Consider the following 21,529-nt stretch of genomic DNA (forward strand, 5'->3'; position numbering starts at 1 on the left):
CTCTGCTGGACACCCTCCGGGGCAGCAGGGCAGCCTGGGTCCGGGCCGCCGAGGACTCCGGAAGGTCAGCTCGGGACCCAGAAGCTCCCCCCCCGTTTACTATTATTATTATTATTATTATTATTGTTGTTGTTGTTGTTGCTGTTGTTGTATTATTATTATTATTATTATTATTATTATTATTATTATTATTATTTACATTTGTATGCCGCCTCTCTGCGAGTCTTCTAAATCTAATAAATAACATCACTTGGGGTCTTTTGAGGGGAGGGCGAGATGCCTGGGGCTCCCCGGAGGGGCTGGAACGAGGGAAAGGGAAGGGCGAGGGAGGGAGCGGAAAGGAAGGAAAGGAAAGGGAAAAGAGAGGGAGCAAGGAAAAGGAAAGGTAAGAGGGCGGAGGAGAGAAAAGGGGAGGAAGGAGGAAGGAAAGGAGAGAAGGAAAGGAAGAAGGAAGGCACGGAGAAAAGGAGGGAAGGAAGGAAGGAAGGAAAGGGAAAGCGAAAAACGGGAGGGAGAAGAGAAAGGAGGCCCGCATTCGGGGGCATCTGTTGCGCGGGGCGCGCAGCTGGAGAAGCCACCAGTGACCCGCGTCTCCCCTGCGTGGCTTCGGGAGGGTCGCTTGGCTCCCCCGGCTTCTTCTCGGCCCGCTCCCTTGAGCGCCCGAGGGGTGGGAAGGCTTGAAGGCTTAAAACCAGGGTTAAAACGTCGCCTTGTCCTTAGAACTCCGGCTTGCGGGGCCTCGGGGGGGGATTCGGAGCAGCGGTTCCGAAGGGGCGGGGTGGGCTGTCAGTCAGCCTCTCTTGGGCAGCCGAGCATCGCGGATGGCCCTGACCTTTGGGGCTCTCCATGGCGACCCCGCAGTTTCCAGGAGCCGCGAGCGCCCAGGTAACCCGATCGCGGGCGGTTCGCTTACCTGCCTTTACCACCTGAGTCTCTTGGGCGGAGCTCCGTGAAAACCCAACGTGGGAACGGGTGGCGGGCGCAGGGGAGGCTTTTCCTTCTCGGGAAACGTGTCCAGGAAAAAGGGAGGAAGGAAGGAAGGAAGGAAGGAAGGAAGGAAGGAAGGAAGGAAGGAAGGAAGGAAGGAAGGAAGGAAGGAAGGAGCTGATTTTAAACCGGTAAGCAGGAGCGAACCTGGTTACTTGGAAGGAAGTCCCCACACTTCTGGCTTTACTATCCTTGTTATGGGAAGCCCCCCCCCCGCCCCTCTCGGTGCTCCCTTTCCTTAGATGGAGGTTCGATCAAGGTCGCGTTTTGACCGCACAATATTTAACAAGAAAGCGAAGTTTTTCATTTTCTTGGGAAAGGGTTTCTGCCACTTAATATCAGAATCGGCTCCCCGAATTTTTTTTTTAATGGTATATATAAGAAACAACCCCCAATTTGGTGGTGGGGTGTGAATGTTTGTCTGGTGGTAGGCACCAATCACAGAGCACTTGTATGTTGTGTGTGTGTTTTATATTCTATATTTTAAAATCAATAAAATAATAATAATAATAATAATAATAATAATAATAATAATAATAATAATAATAAAAAGAATCGGCTCCCCGAAGGCCTTTCGACCGGCTTCCAAATAATCATTTTATAGGCTAGAGAAGTCTTGGTGGACTGTGCCGCCTTTTTGCATTAGTGGAAAAGGAGAGAGAGGGAAGGAGGGAGGGAGGGAGAAGGGACAAAGGAAGAAAAAGGAAAGGAAGAAAAAGAAATGAGAAAAGAGAGAAGGGAAGGGAGGGAAGGAGAAAGGGAAGGAAAAGAAAAAAGGAGGGAGGGAGTGAAAAGGAAAGGGGAGGAGAGGGAGAGGAAAAAGGGAGGGTGGGACGAAAGGAAGGAGAGAAAGGGAAAGGAGAAAAACGGGAGGGAGAGAAGAGAGAAAGGATTAGTAGTAAACGAGTCTTATTGCACTTTGAAGATTATGAAATTAGTTCAGAGAGAAGTTTAGCTCGACCCGAATTTCCTTTCATTGGATTAAGGGGGAAAAAGGGAGACGATTCGCAGCTTCTAGGTCCGACAAAAGCCGAGGTTGGAGGGAGCGAAGAATATATTTTAATTTAGAAAGAACGATTTTCTGCCTTTTGCGGAGTATTTGCCCATAATTCCCTTGAGGATCCCATCAAATGGAGCCCCTCCCCCCGCCATCATATTCCGCGGGGCTGAAGGGGGTGCGGTTGATCCCCCCCCCCCGCCAATTCCCCCTAAATAATTGGAATCCTTTTTTCAAGGCAAAGATCCCCAGCAGAGACAGATCGTTCACATACCGCTTGTCCGTCAAGGCATTCAGGAACGTTTTAGCTGATGAAGTCCCTTCCCCTTTCCCTATTAGTAAATTAAACCAGAATAAATTTGCATACATCTCCAAGCAGAACCACTGCAGCAAAACGCCTCCTCGGGACAAATTTAAGCCTGGCCAAAGTCTTCCTTTGGCCTTTGGAAGGAGAAGCCGCTCCTTGGACGCCCCCGAATGCAGAAACGGGGGCTTATTGCGTTCTTCTGAGGGCCCCGCGATGGCAAGCGAGGGGGGAAGCACCTATGAACGTGACCCCCCCCCCCTCTGTCTGACGGGCTCTTCAAAGCTTCCCTCGACGTAGGTGGGCTCCTATCCAGAAGTCGCCCGAGATCGCGGCTCTGAACGATTTCAGCAAAGATCCACTTGGAGGGAAGGAAAACTCGATCCCCCTAAAGATCTCCTCCTTCTCCTCAGGCTTCTGTGGGTGCATCTTCTGGGCCTCCTCCTGTTGTCACTCACTGTCTGGGGAAGCCGAGGGCTCCAGGAATCGGGAGCTAACGGAGGGGTGGGCTAGATGGCCTCTTTCCAAGCTGGGATCCTCTCCGACTCTCTTACGCCGCATCTTCCCATCCTTTGAGGAAGACTACAAGCGAAGGAGCTATTTATTCCCCTCCCGTCACCCCACCCACCTACTCGCCTCCGGGGGTTCTTGCATTACTGGGCTGCTGAGGAAGGGGCGATCCTCACCGGACCCTCGGCGGAGGAGCTGCTCCGTTTTGAGGTCCGGATTAACCCCCGGAGGGCTGTTGTGTCGCTCTCGCTCTTCTCCTTGGCCCAAGTGGCAAGGAGTCCCCCTGGAAGGCCTCCATCCCCGCTTCTCCCCACCCCCTGTCGAATGCCATTGCCTTCCTCGGGTGGGGAGGGGAAAGGAGTGACTCCACCCCGCCTCCCGCCTTGGGTTGGACTCAACCGGCTCCTCCGCTGGCCAACCAGCCGCTGTCCGTGGTGCTGACGGAGCGGCGCTGGCCCAGGCACCGGGGTCCTTCAAGGGGAGGGGTTCTGCAGAGGTTTTCCCCGCCTCCCCCACCCCGCGTCTCCCCCCCTCCTCCCCCCCCCCCGGATCTTCAGTGCCCGGCTGGTCGAGTTTCCCCAGAGCGGGAGGCGAGCAAGATGGACGCGGGGAAGGAGGCGCGGCGGCGGGGGGGCGGCGGCCGGGAGCCCCCCAGCAGCACCGAGACGCTGTTGGCGCTGTTGGCGCGGAACCAGGAAGGCCGGGCAGGTAAGGGGGGGTCGCGGCTGGAGGGGGAGAGGAAAGGCCCAAGGATGCTCTCAGACTGCCTCCCGTCCAGGGGATTCATTTCGGCCCTGAACCCCCCCCCCCCCGTCGCCCACCCCCTCAAGCAAAAATCCAGTCACGGGCAGTGGGGTTCTTGATACCAGTTCAGGGCAGGACGCCTCAAGATGACCAAGGGGTCCCGAACTGGGGAACAGAAGAGGAGGGTGGAAATTGGGGGAGGGTAGACTGCGCCCCCCCCTCCCGCCGCCTTGGGGGAAGCAGCCCAGGAGCCCCGGAGGAGATTCGACGCCCCCCCCCACGCCACAGCTCTGGCGCCTTCCTTTATTTTGGGGTGGGACGGGGAGACGATTCCGAAGGGTGGATAAGATCGACTCTCCCGGGAAGAGCGGGCGGGCGGAGGGGGGTTTGTCTCTCTTCAGGAGCCCCGGCAGCAGCCGAGTAACTTGGCGGAGTGGGTGGGGTGGGGACCCGCGATCCGCTCCGCATTTTCTCTTGCGGAGAACTGGCCGCCCCTGCTGAGAACCAGAAAGGTCCTGGGAAGGAAGAAAGGAACGAAGGAGGGAGGGAAGGAAGGAAGGGGAAAAGGAAGGAAGGAAGGAATGAGAGAAAGAAGAGAGGGAGGGAAAGAAGGAAGGAAGGAGGGGATAAAGGAAGGAAGGAAGGCAGGAAGGAATGAGAGAGAAGAACCGGGCCATCTTCTCCCCATTCTGGTCCCTGGGGAGTTCCTCCTGGCGCGAAGGGTTCCTCCCCCCTCCTTCCTGAGAAGGGGTCTCCTCGCGCGCACCCCCAAATTGGGACGTTTTGCGCCCAGATGGAGGCCTTTTCTAAGCCCCGTTTCCCTCCTCCGTTCGACTTCTTTCTTTTTTCTCTCTCTCTTCCTTCCTGCCTTCATCCCTCCATCTCGCCTTCTCTTGTCTTTCTTTGGCCTTCGTTCGATTTTTTTAAAGGTATTGTTTCATCAGTTAATCGATCAACCATTCTTGTGTTTGCTCTTTCTTTCTTTCTCTTTTCTCTTTCATCCTTCCTCATCCTCCTTTCCTTTTCCCGGGTGGACAGTGGTGCGTGGGGAAGAGCTGGAAAAATAATAATAATAATAGTAATAATAATAGTAATAATAATGTATTATTATTATTATTATTATTATTATTATTATTATTATTATTATTATTATTATTACTGTCCCTTTTTGTTTTCCTTCCTAGCCTGAAAATAATAATGGAACTTTCTTGCACTGTCAATGACATTATTAGAATGAACTCCGGGTATGCAAAATTCTTGTAGGAAACAATACACAACACAAACAAAATTAATTGCAGAGCAAGAAAAACGAGTTGCGCATTTCCTAAAACTGCCGCCGAAATATCCTCGCCCCCGAATCTGCTGCTGTCTCAACCATTTAATCGTTTTAGAAGGTGGGTGACTTCATTGCCCTGGTGTAATTTCTTTTCTGTTTCTTTTTAAAAGTCGAATGAAAGTACACACACACAAACACACGCAAACCGTGAAATAACGAAAAGTTATTTCAACTTCAGAGATAGAGAATCGCTTTTTCCGATCCTTTCCCAGAAGAGCGAAAATCCTATATTTTATTTATTTCATTTATTTATTTGTTGCATTTACATGCCGCTCACTCCGAAACGGACTTTGAGCGGCTAACAACAGTTATAAATATAATACTGATAAAAAGCAATTAAAAAACATGAATAAAATCTGCAATACTATATATATTAAAAACATCATAGTTACTAACAGTCAATCCTAATTGCAGGCCTGCCGGAAAAGTCAGGTCTTAATTGCGATATTATTATTATTATTATTATTATTATTATTATTATTATTAGTCGTTGTTGCAATTATTATTACTACTACTACTACTATTACTATTACGCTAACTATTACTATTATTGATTCGTTATCAACCCTATCATTTCTAAGCATAAGGCGCTTCTTTCACAGCTTGACCGACAGCAAGCACTACAAATCCCATTCTCCTTGACTCCGGCTTCAGAGCCGATGAAGCTTCTGGGATGAGAACCGAAATGCCTTCAGAGAAAAAACAAGCAAGTCCAGCTGCCTCCCGAGGAAAGGTTGACCTTGGGGACCACCTGGATGGCGGAGACGCTCCCTAGACGTTCTCCCTCCGGTCCGTTTCTAAACCCAGGTCTCACCACCCTTCACCCACCCAGCGGGTTTCGTTCCCAAGTCAAGGCGAAGAAACCCGTTTTAATCTGGGGCGGTTGAGAGTCCCACTAGGCGCGGTTGCCCACCGGAGAGTCCCGCGGCCGGGCTCGCTTTCTCTGGCCTGCGTTGGCCGGAGGGGGTGGAGGGATAGAAGGGTTGGGGGACCCTTTCGTCGCCGCTGCGGGAAGGGGCACTTGGCAGTATATATATATGTTTATGTTTATGTTTATTTAGATTTGTATGCCGCCCCTCTCCGCAGACTCGGGGCGGCTCACAACAAAGTGAAAAAAACAGTTTACAACAAATCTAAATTTATACTGAAAACATTTAAAAAAAACCCATACACTGCTCAAAAAAATCAAGGGAGTCTTCAAAGAACCCATCCTCGACCCGAGTGAATAAAATATCGTCATTGAATACTTTGTTCTGTACAGAGTTGAAAGTGCTGACAACAAAATGAAATTGATGGTCAATCAGAATTAATTCCTAAGTGGACAGTTTGATTTCACAGAAGTTTGATTGACTTGGAGTTATATTGTGTTGTTGAAGTGTTCCCTTTATTTTTTTTTATTTTTTTAGCAGTGTATTTTTGCTGATGGCGAAAAGGAAGGGAGACTAGCATAGATCTATTTCAAGCTGTTTTGCTCTCATCAGCTAGCCATACTCTTCCCGCGATTTGAACCTGGGGAGTCTGCTTGTAAAGTCAGTAGCTTTAACCTCTAAACCACAGGCTCTCCTCCTCCCAGCTTGTTTTGAGCTTGGTTTTTTCGATAGAAAAATTAATATTATATTGAATATATTAAATGTCTCCCATTTCCCCGAGGAGGGGACTCCGTGGGAGTTGAGGTGGGCTATTGCCCGGATGAATTCGGTTAAAGAAACTGATTTGCAACAACTGATGGGACCATGGGGCAAAGTAAGACGATAGATGGCGAGTAGAATCAGAGACCAAGCTACAAGGAATAAATTGGAACCACTCTATAATATGTAAATAGAGACATTGCTCTTGAGTTAAAATGGTATATATAAGAAACACTCCCAATTTGGTGATGGGGTGGGAATGTTTGTCTGGTGGTGGGCACCAATCACAGAACACTTGTTCTATGGTGTGTGTGAGTTTTATGTTCTATTTAAAATGAATTAAAAAAATATTTTTTAAAAAAATAAGAGGTGGGCTTTTGCCCTGGCCATGGAGGGCTAAGGATCTCACTCCCCGGCCGAGCCCCCAAGCTCTGGCTGCCCCCCATGGCTGGCGGAAGAGAAGCAAGAGGGGAGCAAGAGCCGACCAGGGCGCAGTACGGCCGGAAGCTTTGGATCGCTCGGGGCGCAACTTCTTTCCTTGGTCGGGATCCTCTGGTTTCCGCTCCGGGGGAGAGGCCAGAGCAGGCGGCAGGGCGGTCTCCCATTGGGGAGCGCTGCGCCTCCCTTTCTTCTTCGGGACCCCCCCCCCCCCCCACGGCACCAGACCAACGGGGCGAGGCAGGCCGCGGGGGCAGAGCCCCGACCTCTCGGTTCAAGCGATTAAGCGTTGGCTCCCGTCGCCTTTCGACCGACTCATCAACGGAGGCTTCAGGGTGATTAATTTGCCTCTGGGCAGCTTCGCGTTGATTAATCTACCGGGGTTCAAAGTTGAGCTCCATCATTAAGGCGCCGAGATGAGCGGCTCCCTTCCCCGGGATTTCTTTTCAAAGGGGCATTTTCCCTAGTTTACAAATTTACCTTTCACTAAAACAAAAACTAAGAATTCCTTGCTGGCATTGCATTATATTATTATTATTATTATTATTATTATTAGTAGTAGTAGTAGTAGTAGTAGTAGTAGTATTAGCAGGAGGAGGAGGAGGAGGAGGAGGAGGAGTATTGAAACATAGAAGATTGACTGCAGAAAAAGACCTCATGGTCCATCTAGTCTGCCCTTATACTATTTTCTGTATTTTATCTTAGGATGGATCTATGTTTATCCCAGGCATGTTTAAATTCAGTCACTGTGGATTTACCAACCACGCCTGCTGGGAGTTTGTTCCAAGCATCTACGACTCTTTCAGTCAAATAATATTTTCTCCCCTTGCTTCTGATCTTTCCCCCGACTAACCTCAGATTGTGCCCCCTTGTTCTTGGGTTCACTTTCCTATTGAAAACACTTCCCTCCTGAACCATTTAACCCTTTTACATATTGAAATGTTTCAATCATGTCCCCCCCTTTCCCTTCTGTCCTCCAGACTATATACAGATGGAGTTCATGAAATCTTTCCAGAGAAGTTGTTGTTGTTGTTGTTGTTGTTGTTGTTGTTGTCGTCATCATCATAATCATCATCATTAAAAACTTAATCTTCAATTCGATTCAGTCTGAGACTCATAAGGACTTGTTAAGGTAACATCTGAGTAGGTATATTGTAGGCAGCCCTAAGTGAAGTGGGTTTGTTTTGGGCAAAGTCGAAATATTCTGGTCTAATAAATTCAAATCGTCCATGTATCTAGATATTCCTATTGGGTATCGCTCCAAGGACTCCCATTACTATTGGTAATAGTTATAATTACTTGTAATAATAATTATAAATAATAGTTGTAATAGATCATTATAAATAATAGATATAGTTATTATTATTTCTACCTGTAAGTTCAGACTAATGTCGGATATTGCTCCAAGGACTCCTATTACTATTGGTAATAGTTAAAATTACTTGTAATAATAATTATAAATAATAGTTGCAATAGAAACATAAAAAATAGTTATAGTTATTATAATTTATACTTGTAAATTCAGACTAATGTCGGATATCGCTCCAAGGACTCTTACTGCTATTGGGAAAGTTACAATTACTTGTAATAATAGTTATAAATAATAGTTGCAATCGATAATCATAAATAATAGTTAAAGTTGTTATTATTTCTACTTGTAAATTCAAATTAATGTCGGAGATTCCTTAAAATAATAAATACCGCTATTAAAAAGGAGAGTTACGAGACTGTTTTCTTCTTGCTGTGATATTTTACCCGGCACGAAATCGCGGTACCAAAACCGAGCTCTTGCTGGTCTCCCTTCCCTCCAAAGATTCTCAATCAGCCATTGAATAATTTGGGGAGGCTTTAATAATGTAATTCATAAAAAATGGCGTAGGGGCGGGGGGGGTGGCTTGCCTCGAGGGGCTTCGTGATGATAACGGAGATCCAGTCACCCCAATTGCAACCAAAGAACCAAAAGTCCGGATTGATTTATCCTGGGGGGGGGGGCAGGGACGGAACGCCAGCAATGTTCGGGGTTTGTTTTTCGCTTTGGCGGGACCCGTAGGGGAGACGTCTCGTTTTCTCGGATCTCCTTTTGTTTTTCTGCGACATTTATTTGATGCGAATAAAAATGAGCGGCCAAACTTAGGCGCTTGCAAAAGACCTTCGCAGGTTTGGAGAGAGAAAGCGACGCGCGGGCGCCTTGAAGGCGCAGGAATTTGAACCCACCAGGCGGGACCCACTTGGGACCCACGGAAAGCGGGAAGAAAAGGGGGGGAAGTGTGGGGCAGCTACTGCCTCGTTCTGTGGGGCAGCTACTAGCCCCGTTAGCCTCTCGGGAGCCCTCGAACGGCAGCTTCCAATGGAACTTTGCAAGACCTGGTTGGCAACAAGCAGAAAAACGGATCGAAGATCTGGAACAATTCGGATTATAGCCTCATCTATGCAGAAGAAACAGAAATCCCCTCCCTCTTTTCTACGCACCCATCTCTCTATTTGTTCGGCTGTTTTTCTATCGATCTATAACTTTTATCTCATCTACCTACCTATCTATCGATCAATATTTTATATCTATTCATTTTATATCCATCTATCCATCCATTGTTAATTTATCCACCTCTCTCTCTCACTCCCCCTCCAAGGCTTTTATCTAACCCGTTTGTATTTTTATGTTATTTTATTATATTATACCACATGCGAGGCAAAAGGTCGGCTTTGAAAAGGAGAAACAGCCCAAGAGAAAAATAACAATTCTCCATAACCAGCTGTTTTCACACCTTTAAAAAAAACCCCTTTCCCTGGCATTAAGCTAAGCAGGAGGGGTTTTCCCGGGGTGGGTCAAAAAAGGCAAGATGTTAGCCATGGCCAAGAAATTGAAACCCTTTTGAACTTGGTTATTTTGTTGAGTTAATTCCATTCATTGGAGACCCACCTACTGTTCTCACAAAGTAAACCTGTTCAATGTTCATTTACTGTCCCTATTTTAAAATCATTTGGACCCTATAGGAACTTACCGTAATCAATAAACCAATAGGGAGGGGGGAAATGTTTCTTGGCCCTCTTCCAGATTCATCCGTTTCCAGATTCTTTCTTCAAATTAAACCCACCTCCAGAATAATAATAATAATAATAATAATAGTAATAATAATAATAATAATAATAATTATTATTATTATTATTATTATTATCATCATCATCATCAACATCATTATTATCATTATCATCATCATCGTCATTATTATTATTATTATTATTATTATTATTATTATTATTATTATTTTGCAAATACCTGGACAAAAGCACCGCTGAGTAAATATGAAAGGGGGGGAGTTGCCACGTCCCTAGAAGGGCAGAAATAGTTTGGATGTGTTGAAAAGCCCCTTGAGATGCCCCAAACCTCCAAAGCTGGAAGGCGACCCTTAAGGATATTTAGTCAGGGCAAATTCAAGCAGCCCAGACAGGTGCAGTCTATCTTCCTCTCAAGCCAGTGTTTCCCCAGCCTCCTCCGTCGCTTCTGTGGTCCATCTGTCCTGCGCTTTGAGACCCCCATTTCTTGGAGCGGGGCGCATCCAGGGCTCCTGTTGGAAACCTCCCCCTCCGCGCGCATCATGAATGGGGGCCGGGACTTGGGTGGGGGGCTTCTTCCTTCCCTGCCCCTCTTTTTCCGACTCTTTGGGGTTCCCCCCCCCCCGGTTTCGCCTTCTTTTTCCGCCTCTCTTCCAACCCCCAATTTCGGGCCAACGGAGGCGGTGGCTGAGCTTCCCACTCGCGGGAGCAAAGTGGGTGAGATGTGGCTGGAAGGTTTTTTTGTTTGATTGGCGTTTTCGGAACTGTGGGGAGTCTGGGGAGCCGAAAGAGGCCACCAATGAGGGCCTGGCGAGCGCCCAGGCGCCGGGGAGTTGGAAGCCTTTGGGGGTGGTAAATATTTTCCACGCTCTGTGAAAAAACAGAAATGCAAAATTCCCTCTGCAGATAAATGTGGTTGTGGGGACGACTGGACCACTCAGGAATTTTAATTTCCCGGTGAATGGTGAAGCATTTATTTCTTTATAAAGTAAACCCTGCTTCCTTCCTTCCTTCCTTCCTACCTTCCTTCCTTCCTTCCTTCCTTCCTTCCTTCCTTCCTTCCTTCCTTCCTTTCCTTCTGTCTGTCTGTCTGTCTCTCTCTATCTATCTATCTATCTCTTTATCTATCTATCTATCTATCTATCTATCTATCTATCCATCTATTTATTTTATTTTATTTAGTCAAATCAAATAAATAAATAAATAAATTTTATTTTATTTTAAATGGCTTTGTATTATTTACGTTTTTAGTTTGTGCGATTTCTATCCTTTATGATTGCCAGCCGTCTAGAGCCATCCTATGGCAAGCTGGGCGGCCAATAAATCAATTAATTAAGCTGCTTTATTAAAATAAATAAACAAAGGGCAACGCCGGTGGTTTGAAAAAACCCAAAGCTCCGACGGTGCCACGGAGTAAATCTCGCCTTCTCCCCAAACTCTGCATTCCATCCTTCCTTCCTCCCTCCCTTGCAGCCTTTGGAGCCGCGGGGGTTGGATCGCGCCGCCTCTGTGCCCCCGCCTAAACGACGCACCATTCTCCCTTTGAAGACGGGTCTCAGGATGGGGAAGGGGCTTCTTGGGAGGAAGGAAGGAAGGAAGCTGAGGGGTGTCCTTGCTCTCCCCCCAGACATCCCCCTGTGTGCAGGCTGCAGCCAACCCATCGTGGACCGCTTCATCCTGAAGGTGCTTGACCGCCCCTGGCACAGCAAGTGCCTCCGATGCCACGACTGCCAGGGGCAGCTGGCCGAGAAGTGCTTCAGCCGCGGGGAGAGCGTCTACTGCAAGGAGGACTTCTTCAAGTGAGTGGGCAAAGGCCGGGCGCCACCCCCTCCTCCTGCCACTCATCCCTTCCCCTCCCTCTCTGTCCTTCCTCCCTTCCTCCCTTCCATCCCTTTGACCCTTCAGGAGCCTCAAAGGAAAGGAGGAGAGAAATACTTCCCTCCTTGCAGTGAAGGTGGAGTCGATGCTCCAGGTTGGTCTTCTTCTCACTCGCTGCGCTACCTGACAGGCAGAGCAGGTAATCCCCCAGGATGTCAGTCTGGCCACCAGGAGAAGGAGGTGACGTTTTAAAATTTAATATTAAATATATCCCTCCAATTTTAAGGCGAGATCCTTCCAAACATTCTGAATTTCCACCCCCTCCTCATCCAAGGGAACTTAAACACTTCTCAGAGAAATATAGAAACAGAGAAGACTGAGGGCAGAAAAAGACCTCCTGGTCCATCAAGTCGGCCTTTATACGACTTCCTGTATTTTATCTTAGGATGGATCTATGTTTATCCCAGGCAGGTTTACATTCAGTGGCTGTGGATTTACCGACCACGTCTGCTGGAAATTGGTCCAAGGATCTACTGGTCTTTCGGTCAAATAACATTATCTCCCGTGGCTTCTGATCTTTCCCCCAACCAATTGTGGCCCCTTGTTCTTGTGTTCACTTTCCTATTAAAAACACTTAAACCCTCCTGAACCTTATTGAACCCTTTGACACATTTAAAGGATGTTTTCATGGTGTCCCCCCTGTCCCCCTTGTGGTTTTTATTTTTTAAAACCTGCAGGAGGTTTGGGACGAAATGTGCCGCCTGCCAGCAGGGCATCCCCCCCACCCAGGTGGTGCGAAGGGCCCAGGACTTTGTCTACCACCTCCACTGCTTCTCCTGCATCGTCTGCAAACGGCAGCTGGCCACGGGGGACGAGTTCTACCTCATGGAGGACAGCCGGCTGGTCTGCAAGGCCGACTACGAGACCGCCAAGCAGAGGGGTGAGTGGGCCTTGCTTCTGCCCCCTGGGGGGGGGGTCCCACACCACCGCTTGCCCAAATTGAGAAGATACTGCAGAGGGATTCCCAAGCACGGAGGGGCTGCCAAGCTACAATGGCCATAACCAGGATGGCTGGAATTGTTGGTTTGCATGGTGCACCCCACCTTCCTTCCGCTTGACTCAAGGAGGGGGACACTTCCTTCCTCCCCTTCTTGCAACGACAACTCTGCGAGGTGGGTTGAGTTACGGGGCAGCGATTGGCTCAAAGTCCTCCAACTGGGTTTCCTGCCTAAGGTGGGCCTAAAACTCGTTGTGCAGTGTAGAATAGGAATATAGAATAAAAATAGAATAGGAATATAGGATAAAAATAGAATAGAATAGGAATATAGAATTAAAATAGAATAGAATAGGAATATAGAATAAAAGTAGAATAGAATAGGAATATAGAATGGAATGGAATAATAGGATAGGATAGGATAGGATAAATAGAATAGAACAGAATAGAGGAAAGAGGAAATTGAATCGAATAGAATAGAATAGAAAATATGGAATTGAAAGGAATGGAGAATAGAGTAGAGTAAAGTGGAATGGAATAGAATAGAATAGAATAGGATTCTTTCTTGGCCAAGTGTGATTGGACACACAAGGAATTTGTCTTGGTGCAGATGCTCTCAGTGGACATAAAAGAAAAAGAGACATTGGTCAAGAATCATGAGGTCCAGCACTTAATGGTTGTCACAGGGGTCAAATAAGCAATCAGGAAACTATCAACATTAATATAAATCTTGAGAATACAGGCAATAAGTTACAGTCATAAGTGGGAACGATGAGAATAGAACTAGTAGTAATAGTAGTGGTCATATAAGTTTGGTTCCAATCACGATGATGATGATAATGATGATGCTGACAATTCTGGTCATAAGCCAAGGACCAGCCACAGTCTAATTTTTGTTCTTTATTGTTTCGCATACATTGGCTGGATCAGCCCCGGATTCCTAGGGGAGGTGGTACCCGCAGGGTCTTCTCTGTCAGGGCTCCTCTTTCGGGTTCTCACCCTTTCGCTCTCGGCAACCTTTGCAGAGGCCGAGTCCACGGCGAAGAGGCCTCGCACAACCATCACCGCCAAACAACTGGAGACCTTGAAAAACGCCTACAACAACTCGCCCAAGCCGGCTCGTCACGTCAGGGAGCAGCTCTCTTCCGAGACCGGCCTGGACATGCGAGTGGTCCAGGTGGGTGGCCATAAGGTTGGAACTGGGCGGGAAAATAAAGGAAGGCAGGTCCTGACCCCGACCACTTCTCCTGCTGTGGAAAGAAACCCCCGTATTATGGCACAATCACATCACATTTTGACTGATGTAGGATCTAGAACAGTGAGGGCGAACCTTTTTTTCCTTGAGTACCCAAAGAGCATGGGCGCGTGCTTTCGGGCATGTGTGAGGGTCACACCCATCATTCCATGCCTTGGGAGGGCGAAAACAGCTTCCCCCATCTCCCCGGAGGCCCTCTGGAGGCCGGAAACAGCCTCTTTCCCAACTTCTGGTAGAACCAGTAGACTTGTGTTTGCCCCCCTCAGGCTCCAAAGGCTTCTCTGTACCTGGGGGAGGATAAAAACACCCTCCCCCATGCCTCTGGAGGCTCTCTGGAAGCCACAAACGCCCTCCCAGAGCTTCTGTGTGAGCCAAAAATCAGCTGGCTGGCACACACAGGCACGATGGAGCTGAGCTAGGGCAACGGCTTGTGTACCAGCAGATATGGCTCCGTGTGCCACCTGTGGCACTCGTGCCATAGGTTCCCCATCACTGATCTAGAATCTAAAAAATACTGCTCAAAAAAAGTAAAGGGAACACTTAACCAACACAATATAACTCCAAGTTATATTATGGAGTGAATGGTGTTTTTAAGTTCTTTTTTTTTTGAGATGTATATTGTTTTGTATACTTTTGATATTTTGTGAGCCGCCCCGAATCCTCGGAGAGGGGCGGCATACAAATCCAATCAATCAGTCAATATTAAATAAATAAATAAGTAAATCCAACTTCTGTGAAATCAAACTAATAATAATAATAATAATAATAATAATAATAATAATAATAATAATAATTTATTAGATTTGTATGCCACCCCTCTCCGAAGACTCGGGGTGGCTCACAACAACGATAAAAACAATATTATAATGGCACAAATATAATATTAAAAAACTAAAAACCCTATCATAATTAAAAACCAAAAGGCACATACATACCAAACATAAATTATAATAAGCCTGGGGGAAAGGTGTCCATTTAGGAAGCAACACTGACTGACCATTGATTTCACCTGTGCTGTTTTGTGCACCTTCAACTTTGTACAGAACAAAGGATTCCAGGAGAATATTTCATTCGTTCAGATCCAGGAGGGGGTCTTGGAGGGTCCCCTTTATGTGCTATAAATGCATGTCTAGATGGCAGGCGTATTCTAGTCACTTTTTTTCAGTTCTAACAAACTTCAAACGGTCATTATCTGTTGTAAGTTGAGGACTACCTGAATCACAAATCCTAACATGAAAACCAAGTTCGCCTGGTGCACCAGTTGTGGCCCTATTTTGACCGGGACTCACTGCTCACAGTCACTCATGCGCTCATCACCTCGAGGCTCGACTACTGCAACGCTCTCTACATGGGGCTACCTTTGAAGAGTGTCCGGAAACTTCAGATCGTGCAGAATGCAGCTGCGAGAGCAACCCGAGTCTGCGGAGAGGGGCGGCATACAAATCCAATAAATAATAATAATAATAATAATAATAATAATAATAATAATAATAACAACAACAACAACAACAACAACAACAACAACAACCACGGGCCTTCCCAGATATGCCCATGTCACTCCAACACTCCGCAGTCTGCATTGGTTGCCGATCAGTTTCCGGTAACAATTCAAAGTGTTGGTTATGACCTATAAAGCCCTTCATGGCATCGGACCAGAATATCTCCAGGTCCACCTTCTGCCGCATGAATCCCAGCGACCAGTTAGGTCCCACAGAGTTGGCCTTCTCCGGGTCCTGTCGACTAAACAATGTCGTCTGGCGGGTCCCAGGGAAGAGCCTTCTCTGTGGCGGCCCCGACTCTCTGGAACCAGCTCCCCTCAGAGATCAGAATTGCCCCTACACTCCCTGCCTTCCGTAAGCTCCTTAAAACCCACCTCTGTCGTCAGGCAAGGAGGAACTGAGATACACTTTCCCCCTAGGCCTATACAATTTATGCATGGTATGTTTGTGTTTGTGCTTGTTTGGTTTTATAAATGAGGGTTTTTTAGTTATTTTAAATATTAGATTTGTTATATGCTGTTTTTATTATTGTTGTTAGCCGCCCCGAGTCTATGGACAGGGGCGGCATACAAATCTAATAAGTAAATAAATAATATAAATAAGTAAATAAAACCCTGTGGGATGCGAAAGCAAAAAGGAAAAAATGTCTCATGGCTCTGGGCCAGATTCTGCCCTCAGCCTCTTCCTATGGTCCTACATTTTTCTTAGCAGAAAGAACATTTTTGTCACTCGGTGGATTTATCTGCAAAATGCCCCCAGCGCCCAGACCACGTTTTTTCTCCACGGCCCCTTCCTCGCCCCGTTTCCAAATTCTGCTTGCATTCAGAAGTACGTGTCTCACAATGAAAACACGGTGATGCTTGCAATATCTAGGCTGCCTTGGGACACGGGGCCTGGTGCGGCCGAGAGGCAAAAAGGAAGCTGCGATGCTCCTTCAATATACTAGGGTGACTCAACAACAACAACAAAAATCACACATAACCCTTCCCTGGAAGAAGCTGATACAGGAAATGAGCCTGTAGTCTAATGGCTAAGTTCTCTGCCTTATAAGGCAGAGCCCCAGGTTCAAATCCCAATAAGGGTGTGGCTACCTGATGAAGGCAAATAAGCACGAAATAGATCTATAGTAGTGTTCCTTCCTTTTCATTATCAGAAAAATGTTACACACACACACACACACATGTATATATGTGTGTCACATGTTTTTGCTGAATTTGAAAATTAAGGGAGACTAGGATAGATCTATTTCGGCCTTGTTCTGGCCTCATCAGCTAGCCATACCCTCTCACTGGGATTTGAACTTGCAGCCTTTGCCTTGTAAGGCAGAGAATTAACCTCTAGGCTACAGGATCTTATCCCTTCAACTTTGTACCACGGGCGCGCCTGCGGGTCTGCCCAGGTGCAGTAACAGAATTGCGCTGGACTCCGTTAGCACTCAGAGCCACAGGGGTGAGCACACGTCCCCACTCCACCTTAGCATCCCACCTCTGGCTACCTGTGCGTAAATGAAGAGAAAGGATGGAGCTTCTTTCTACCTTTCCAGGTGTGGTTCCAGAACCGAAGGGCCAAGGAGAAGCGGCTGAAGAAAGACGCCGGGCGGCAGAGGTGGGGCCAATACTTCAGAAACATGAAGCGGTCCAGGGGGAACTCCAAATCGGACAAGGACAGCATCCAGGAAGGGGGGCCAGACAGCGATGCCGAAGTTTCTTTCACAGGTACGTGGAAGATTGCAACCCTCTGCACGCAACAAGAGCGATGCTCCAGGAGGAGCGGCCACTTCTTGGGGGCCACAAGGGAAGGAAGGTCATGAAAGGTCAAAGGGGGGCGGCCACCATCCATGGCCCACTCCCTCTATTAATGCCAAAGCACATTAATAATAATAATAACAACAACAGCAATAACAATAACAACAACAATGATAATAACAGCAACAACAATAATAATAATAATAATAACAATAACAATAACAACAGAGTTGGAAGGGACTTTGGAGGTCTTCTAGTCCATCCCCCTGCTTAGGCAGGAAAAGGTGGGGAGAAGCCTCCGTGGGGCCTCTCTAGGAATCTCCTGGGAGGAAACAGGGCCTCCACCCTCCCTGTGGTTTCCCCAATCGCACGCATTCTTTGCTTTTACATTGATTCCTATGGGAAAAATTTCTTTTTCTTCCAAACTTCTCTACTTAAGAACCTGGTCACAGAACAGATGAAGTCCGTAAGTAGAGGGACCACTGTATATGAAAAGTGAGTCCAACAAATTCAAATCGCAGCCATACATCACAACATCACAAAAATGTTCTTGGCTTACGACCAGATACTTTTGCTCACCTGAGCTATGTGGTCATTAAATGAGTTATCACATTCCTGCGCCCATTTCCAGTGAGTCCCCCTCCCCCTTGTTGACGTGACTGTCGGCTGAGAAAGTTGACGTGACTGTCGTCTCTGGGGGGCTCCGTGACGTCCCTGGTGGGCCTCTCCTCTCTCTCTCCCACTCTCCCGTTTTCCCTTCTGCAGATGAACCGTCCATCTCCGAGCTCAGCCACCCCAACGGCATCTACAGCAGCCTCGGGGAAACCTCCCCCGTCCTGTCGAAGGCCCCCGGGCCCAACGGCAGCTTCTCCTTGGACCACGGCGGCCTCCCGGCTCAGGAACAATTCCACGACCTCCGTTCCAACAGCCCTTACGGGATGCCCCCCTCGCCGGGCTCCTTACAAGCCATGTCCGGCCACCCGTCCTTAATGTCCGGCTTGGTCTACCCAGACCACGGCTTGGGCATCGTGGGCCAAGGCGGACAGTCGGTGCCTCAACCCATGAGGGTCTTGAGTGGGAACGGCCCCAATTCAGACCTCTCTTCGGGGAGCAGCGGTGGGTACCCGGATTTCCCAGCCAGCCCGGCTTCGTGGCTAGATGAAGTGGACCACGCACAGTTTTGATACCGGACTGGAGGACTCCTTGAGAAAGTGGACCTCCGCCTGGAGTGACCCAGGAGAGCGGCCAAGGGAAAGTCCAGCCAGCAGAGACAAGTGGGGAGAGAAACGGCAGGAGGAGGCCACGGGAGCTCCTGGCCACGGTTGGGTGGATGGTGGAGCCCCCAGTGGGCAGCTTCTTCCCCAGCAACGGCTGGACCCGGACGGACTTTTGCTATGTGGCGAAGAAGAAGAAGAAGAAGCGTTTGTGAGTATCAGGGAGGGAGGAGGGGCCGGAGGGGCTGCAGGGGACCCTCCCTCTGTGGTCCCTGCAGGGTCTGGGTGGCCCAAGAGAAGCTCTGTTTTTATTAAACACACCCCAGGACCCCTGGTCACCCGAGGAGGAAAGAAGAGAAACCAAAATAGCCTTAGCTTCCTTCCACCGTCTGTGAGCAGAGCAAGGAAAGAGACCCCTGGGCGGACCCTCCTCCTCCTCCTCCTCCTCACTCCCTAAAGAAGAGAAGAGAAGGGATGGATTCTTTCCTTGGTTTCCTTCCTCTCCTCCTTCCTCCCCCACTCCTTCCCTCTCTTCTTCTCCTTCTTCCTCTTCCTCTTCCTCTGCTTCTTCGACTTCTTCCTCCTCCTTCTACTACTACTACAACTACTGCTACTTCTTCTCCCCCTCCTTCTTCCCTTCTTTTCTCTCTCTCTCTCTCTGTCCTTCTTTCCTCCCTTCCTCTTCCTCTTCTCTTTCTTCCCTTTCCCTTTTTCTTCCCTTCCTCCTTCCTCTTTCTGCCTTTGCTCTCTCTCCCTCTTTCTCTCTCCTTCCTTCCTTCTTCCCTTTTCTGCATTTCTCTCTTTCTTCCTCCCTTCCCTTCCTCTTTCCCCTTGTCTTTCTCTTCTGCTCCCCTGGCTTAATATTGATTTCCATCCAGCAAATGAAGCTTTAACACCTCTTTTTAATATCCGTTTTTTTCATCCTTCTCTTTCTTTAGATACTGCATTTAGCATTGCTTTATCCAGCATCTTCCTTTCCTTTCCTTTTCTCTCCTTTCCCTTCCCTTCCTTTCTTTCCCTTCCCTTTCGTTTTCTCTCCTGTCCAGCAGAATAAAAAAGCTTCAACTGTGTATCTAGATTTTCAAAAGCCAAGCATCGAATCTCTTTCATTTTTATCTGTCTGTATGCATATATGTATATGTATATGCATAAAAAAAGGCCACTGTCATTAATTTGTAGGCTGTTTTCTATGGCGCTGTAAATGAGCTACTTTAGCTGTACAGACTGAATGTCATTTTAGACCTGGGTGGGTTTTTTAAAAAGAAACGATTCCTCACGTGGGAACGGCTACCGGCCTGTGTACGGAGGCCTTTGAAAAACCATGTTTCTTTGCCAGTCCCCAATTTCTCCCCTGATCAGAGAGCAGCTGCCTTCCCCACTATTGACTGGCTGCCCATCAAACTCTTCTCAAACAGACCTGGTTAAAGGGGTGGGAGCACGTCCATCCATTGTCTCACGGAATCTGCAATACTACAAACACAACTCACACACAGACGCAACCGGGGTTGGGGGGGGGCAAGCAGAGCCCCCCTTTGAAAAGGAAATGCAGAGATTTTTGTCCTGTGCATTTAAAACCGACAGGTGTTTAAGGCTGGGTCTCCAGTGTTTGCTAAAATGCTCTTTTTAAAACAGATCTCTCCTTTCCTTGACAACAATGGCTGCAATACTGGCAGTTCTCAACTTACATCCATTCCTTAGAGTGAACGTTTGGAGTTACAACGGCTACTTAGGGCCGTTTCTCACACTTCCATGTTTCAACCCTAACAACTGCAATGATTGTCTACCCTACAATCGCAGTGACTGAGTTTTGCCCTGTTTTACAGTCATAAAACAGGGCAAAATTCCACGTAACAAACGTCCCACTTAAGCAACAGAATTTTGGGTTCAGTTGTGGTTCTAAGTTGAGGGCTCCCTCTATACGTGCTATTTTCTTTGTTCTTCGTGTGTTTTCTGGGGTGCCACCAAGAGACCGAGAATTAAAAGCAGCTGCAATGGCTCAAGGTTTGAATTTATTTCCTCCTGTGGAGAAAGGGACGCCACACACTTCAGGAAAATCCATCCAGTCGATCCGTGCATGTCCAAGTTTGTCAAATTTGCTTTCCAGTTGCCAAAACACTTTCCCACCTGGAGCAGTCTGTCCACATCTTTTATTAAAAACCTTTAAAATTTAGGCTCAATTTTTGTATGTTCGAGAACAGTGGTGGTGACGCTTTTTAAAAAATAAAAAACAATCGATCGTCCTTTTATATTGTGTGTTTTCACAGCAGGCGAGAGCAGGCAGGGGATTTTAAGTATGATGAAAAAACAATATCTATACCTCTATATCTATATCTCATAACCTGTCAAGCTAAATATTAAGTGTAGGTTATGTGTAATATTTGGTGTCGCTTTCTCTCTAATCAAATGCCATTAAGGTTTTCAATAAATTTGTCAGCTAAAGATTGATGAGGTCTTTCGCAGAATTTAATCTGTCTTGATTAAAATAAAATAAAATTGCACCCTGATTAACAGAATCAGACCCACCTTCGGGGGCTCAATGGATACCCGGGGGCAGCCTGTAGCTATTTTGCCACGGACAATTTTAAAAAAAAGAAAGTTAAGGGAAAACACGGGAGAACCATTTGACCAACGTAAAAGGTGAATTGCTGGTAGCGTGGGAGGGATACTTAGAAAGTTGGCCGTTCACAAAACCAGAGATTGTACTGTATAGGCATGCAGAAGTCAGTGGTAAAAAGCACAGGATGGAATTTACATTTGACATTTTTTCACAGAGAAAGTTAGAAACAAAATTGTGATGTGGCTAAAGGACTGAGATTAACTGACTTAGAAATTAAGATCTTAACATTGCAATTGTTCACCAGCTGGATTTGAACCACCAAAGTGAATTTGGCTAGGAAGGGGCCAGTGAAATTTTAGAAATATGATTCCAAGCACGGGAAACGATTGTTTAATTAATTAAGTTAATTTATAAGTTTCATTCTATTCCGTGCTGGTGGCGATATGATAAAA

The 21,529-nt window shown here is 47.2% G+C and overlaps 1 protein-coding gene across 4 annotated transcripts in view; it reads left to right on the forward strand.

Moving 5' to 3' along the window:
• The window catches only part of LOC139170880 (LIM/homeobox protein Lhx3-like), a 47,785-nt gene extending 27,025 nt beyond the window's left edge, over positions 1 to 20,760 (forward strand). For all 4 annotated transcript variants that reach the window (XM_070758459.1, XM_070758457.1, XM_070758458.1 and 1 more), the window contains 5 exons: positions 11,623 to 11,794; positions 12,551 to 12,753; positions 13,833 to 13,984; positions 17,105 to 17,276; positions 18,072 to 20,760. In XM_070758459.1, coding sequence (XP_070614560.1) covers positions 11,623 to 11,794; positions 12,551 to 12,753; positions 13,833 to 13,984; positions 17,105 to 17,276; positions 18,072 to 18,490 — 1,118 coding nt within the window. In that variant the 3' untranslated portion in view covers positions 18,491 to 20,760. The remainder of the gene's footprint in view (positions 1 to 11,622; positions 11,795 to 12,550; positions 12,754 to 13,832; positions 13,985 to 17,104; positions 17,277 to 18,071) is intronic.
• The last annotated feature ends 769 nt before the right edge of the window (positions 20,761 to 21,529 follow it).

The sequence above is a fragment of the Erythrolamprus reginae genome, chromosome 8, assembly GCF_031021105.1.
Source record: "Erythrolamprus reginae isolate rEryReg1 chromosome 8, rEryReg1.hap1, whole genome shotgun sequence".
In the NCBI taxonomy this organism is placed as follows: Eukaryota; Metazoa; Chordata; class Lepidosauria; order Squamata; family Dipsadidae; genus Erythrolamprus; species Erythrolamprus reginae.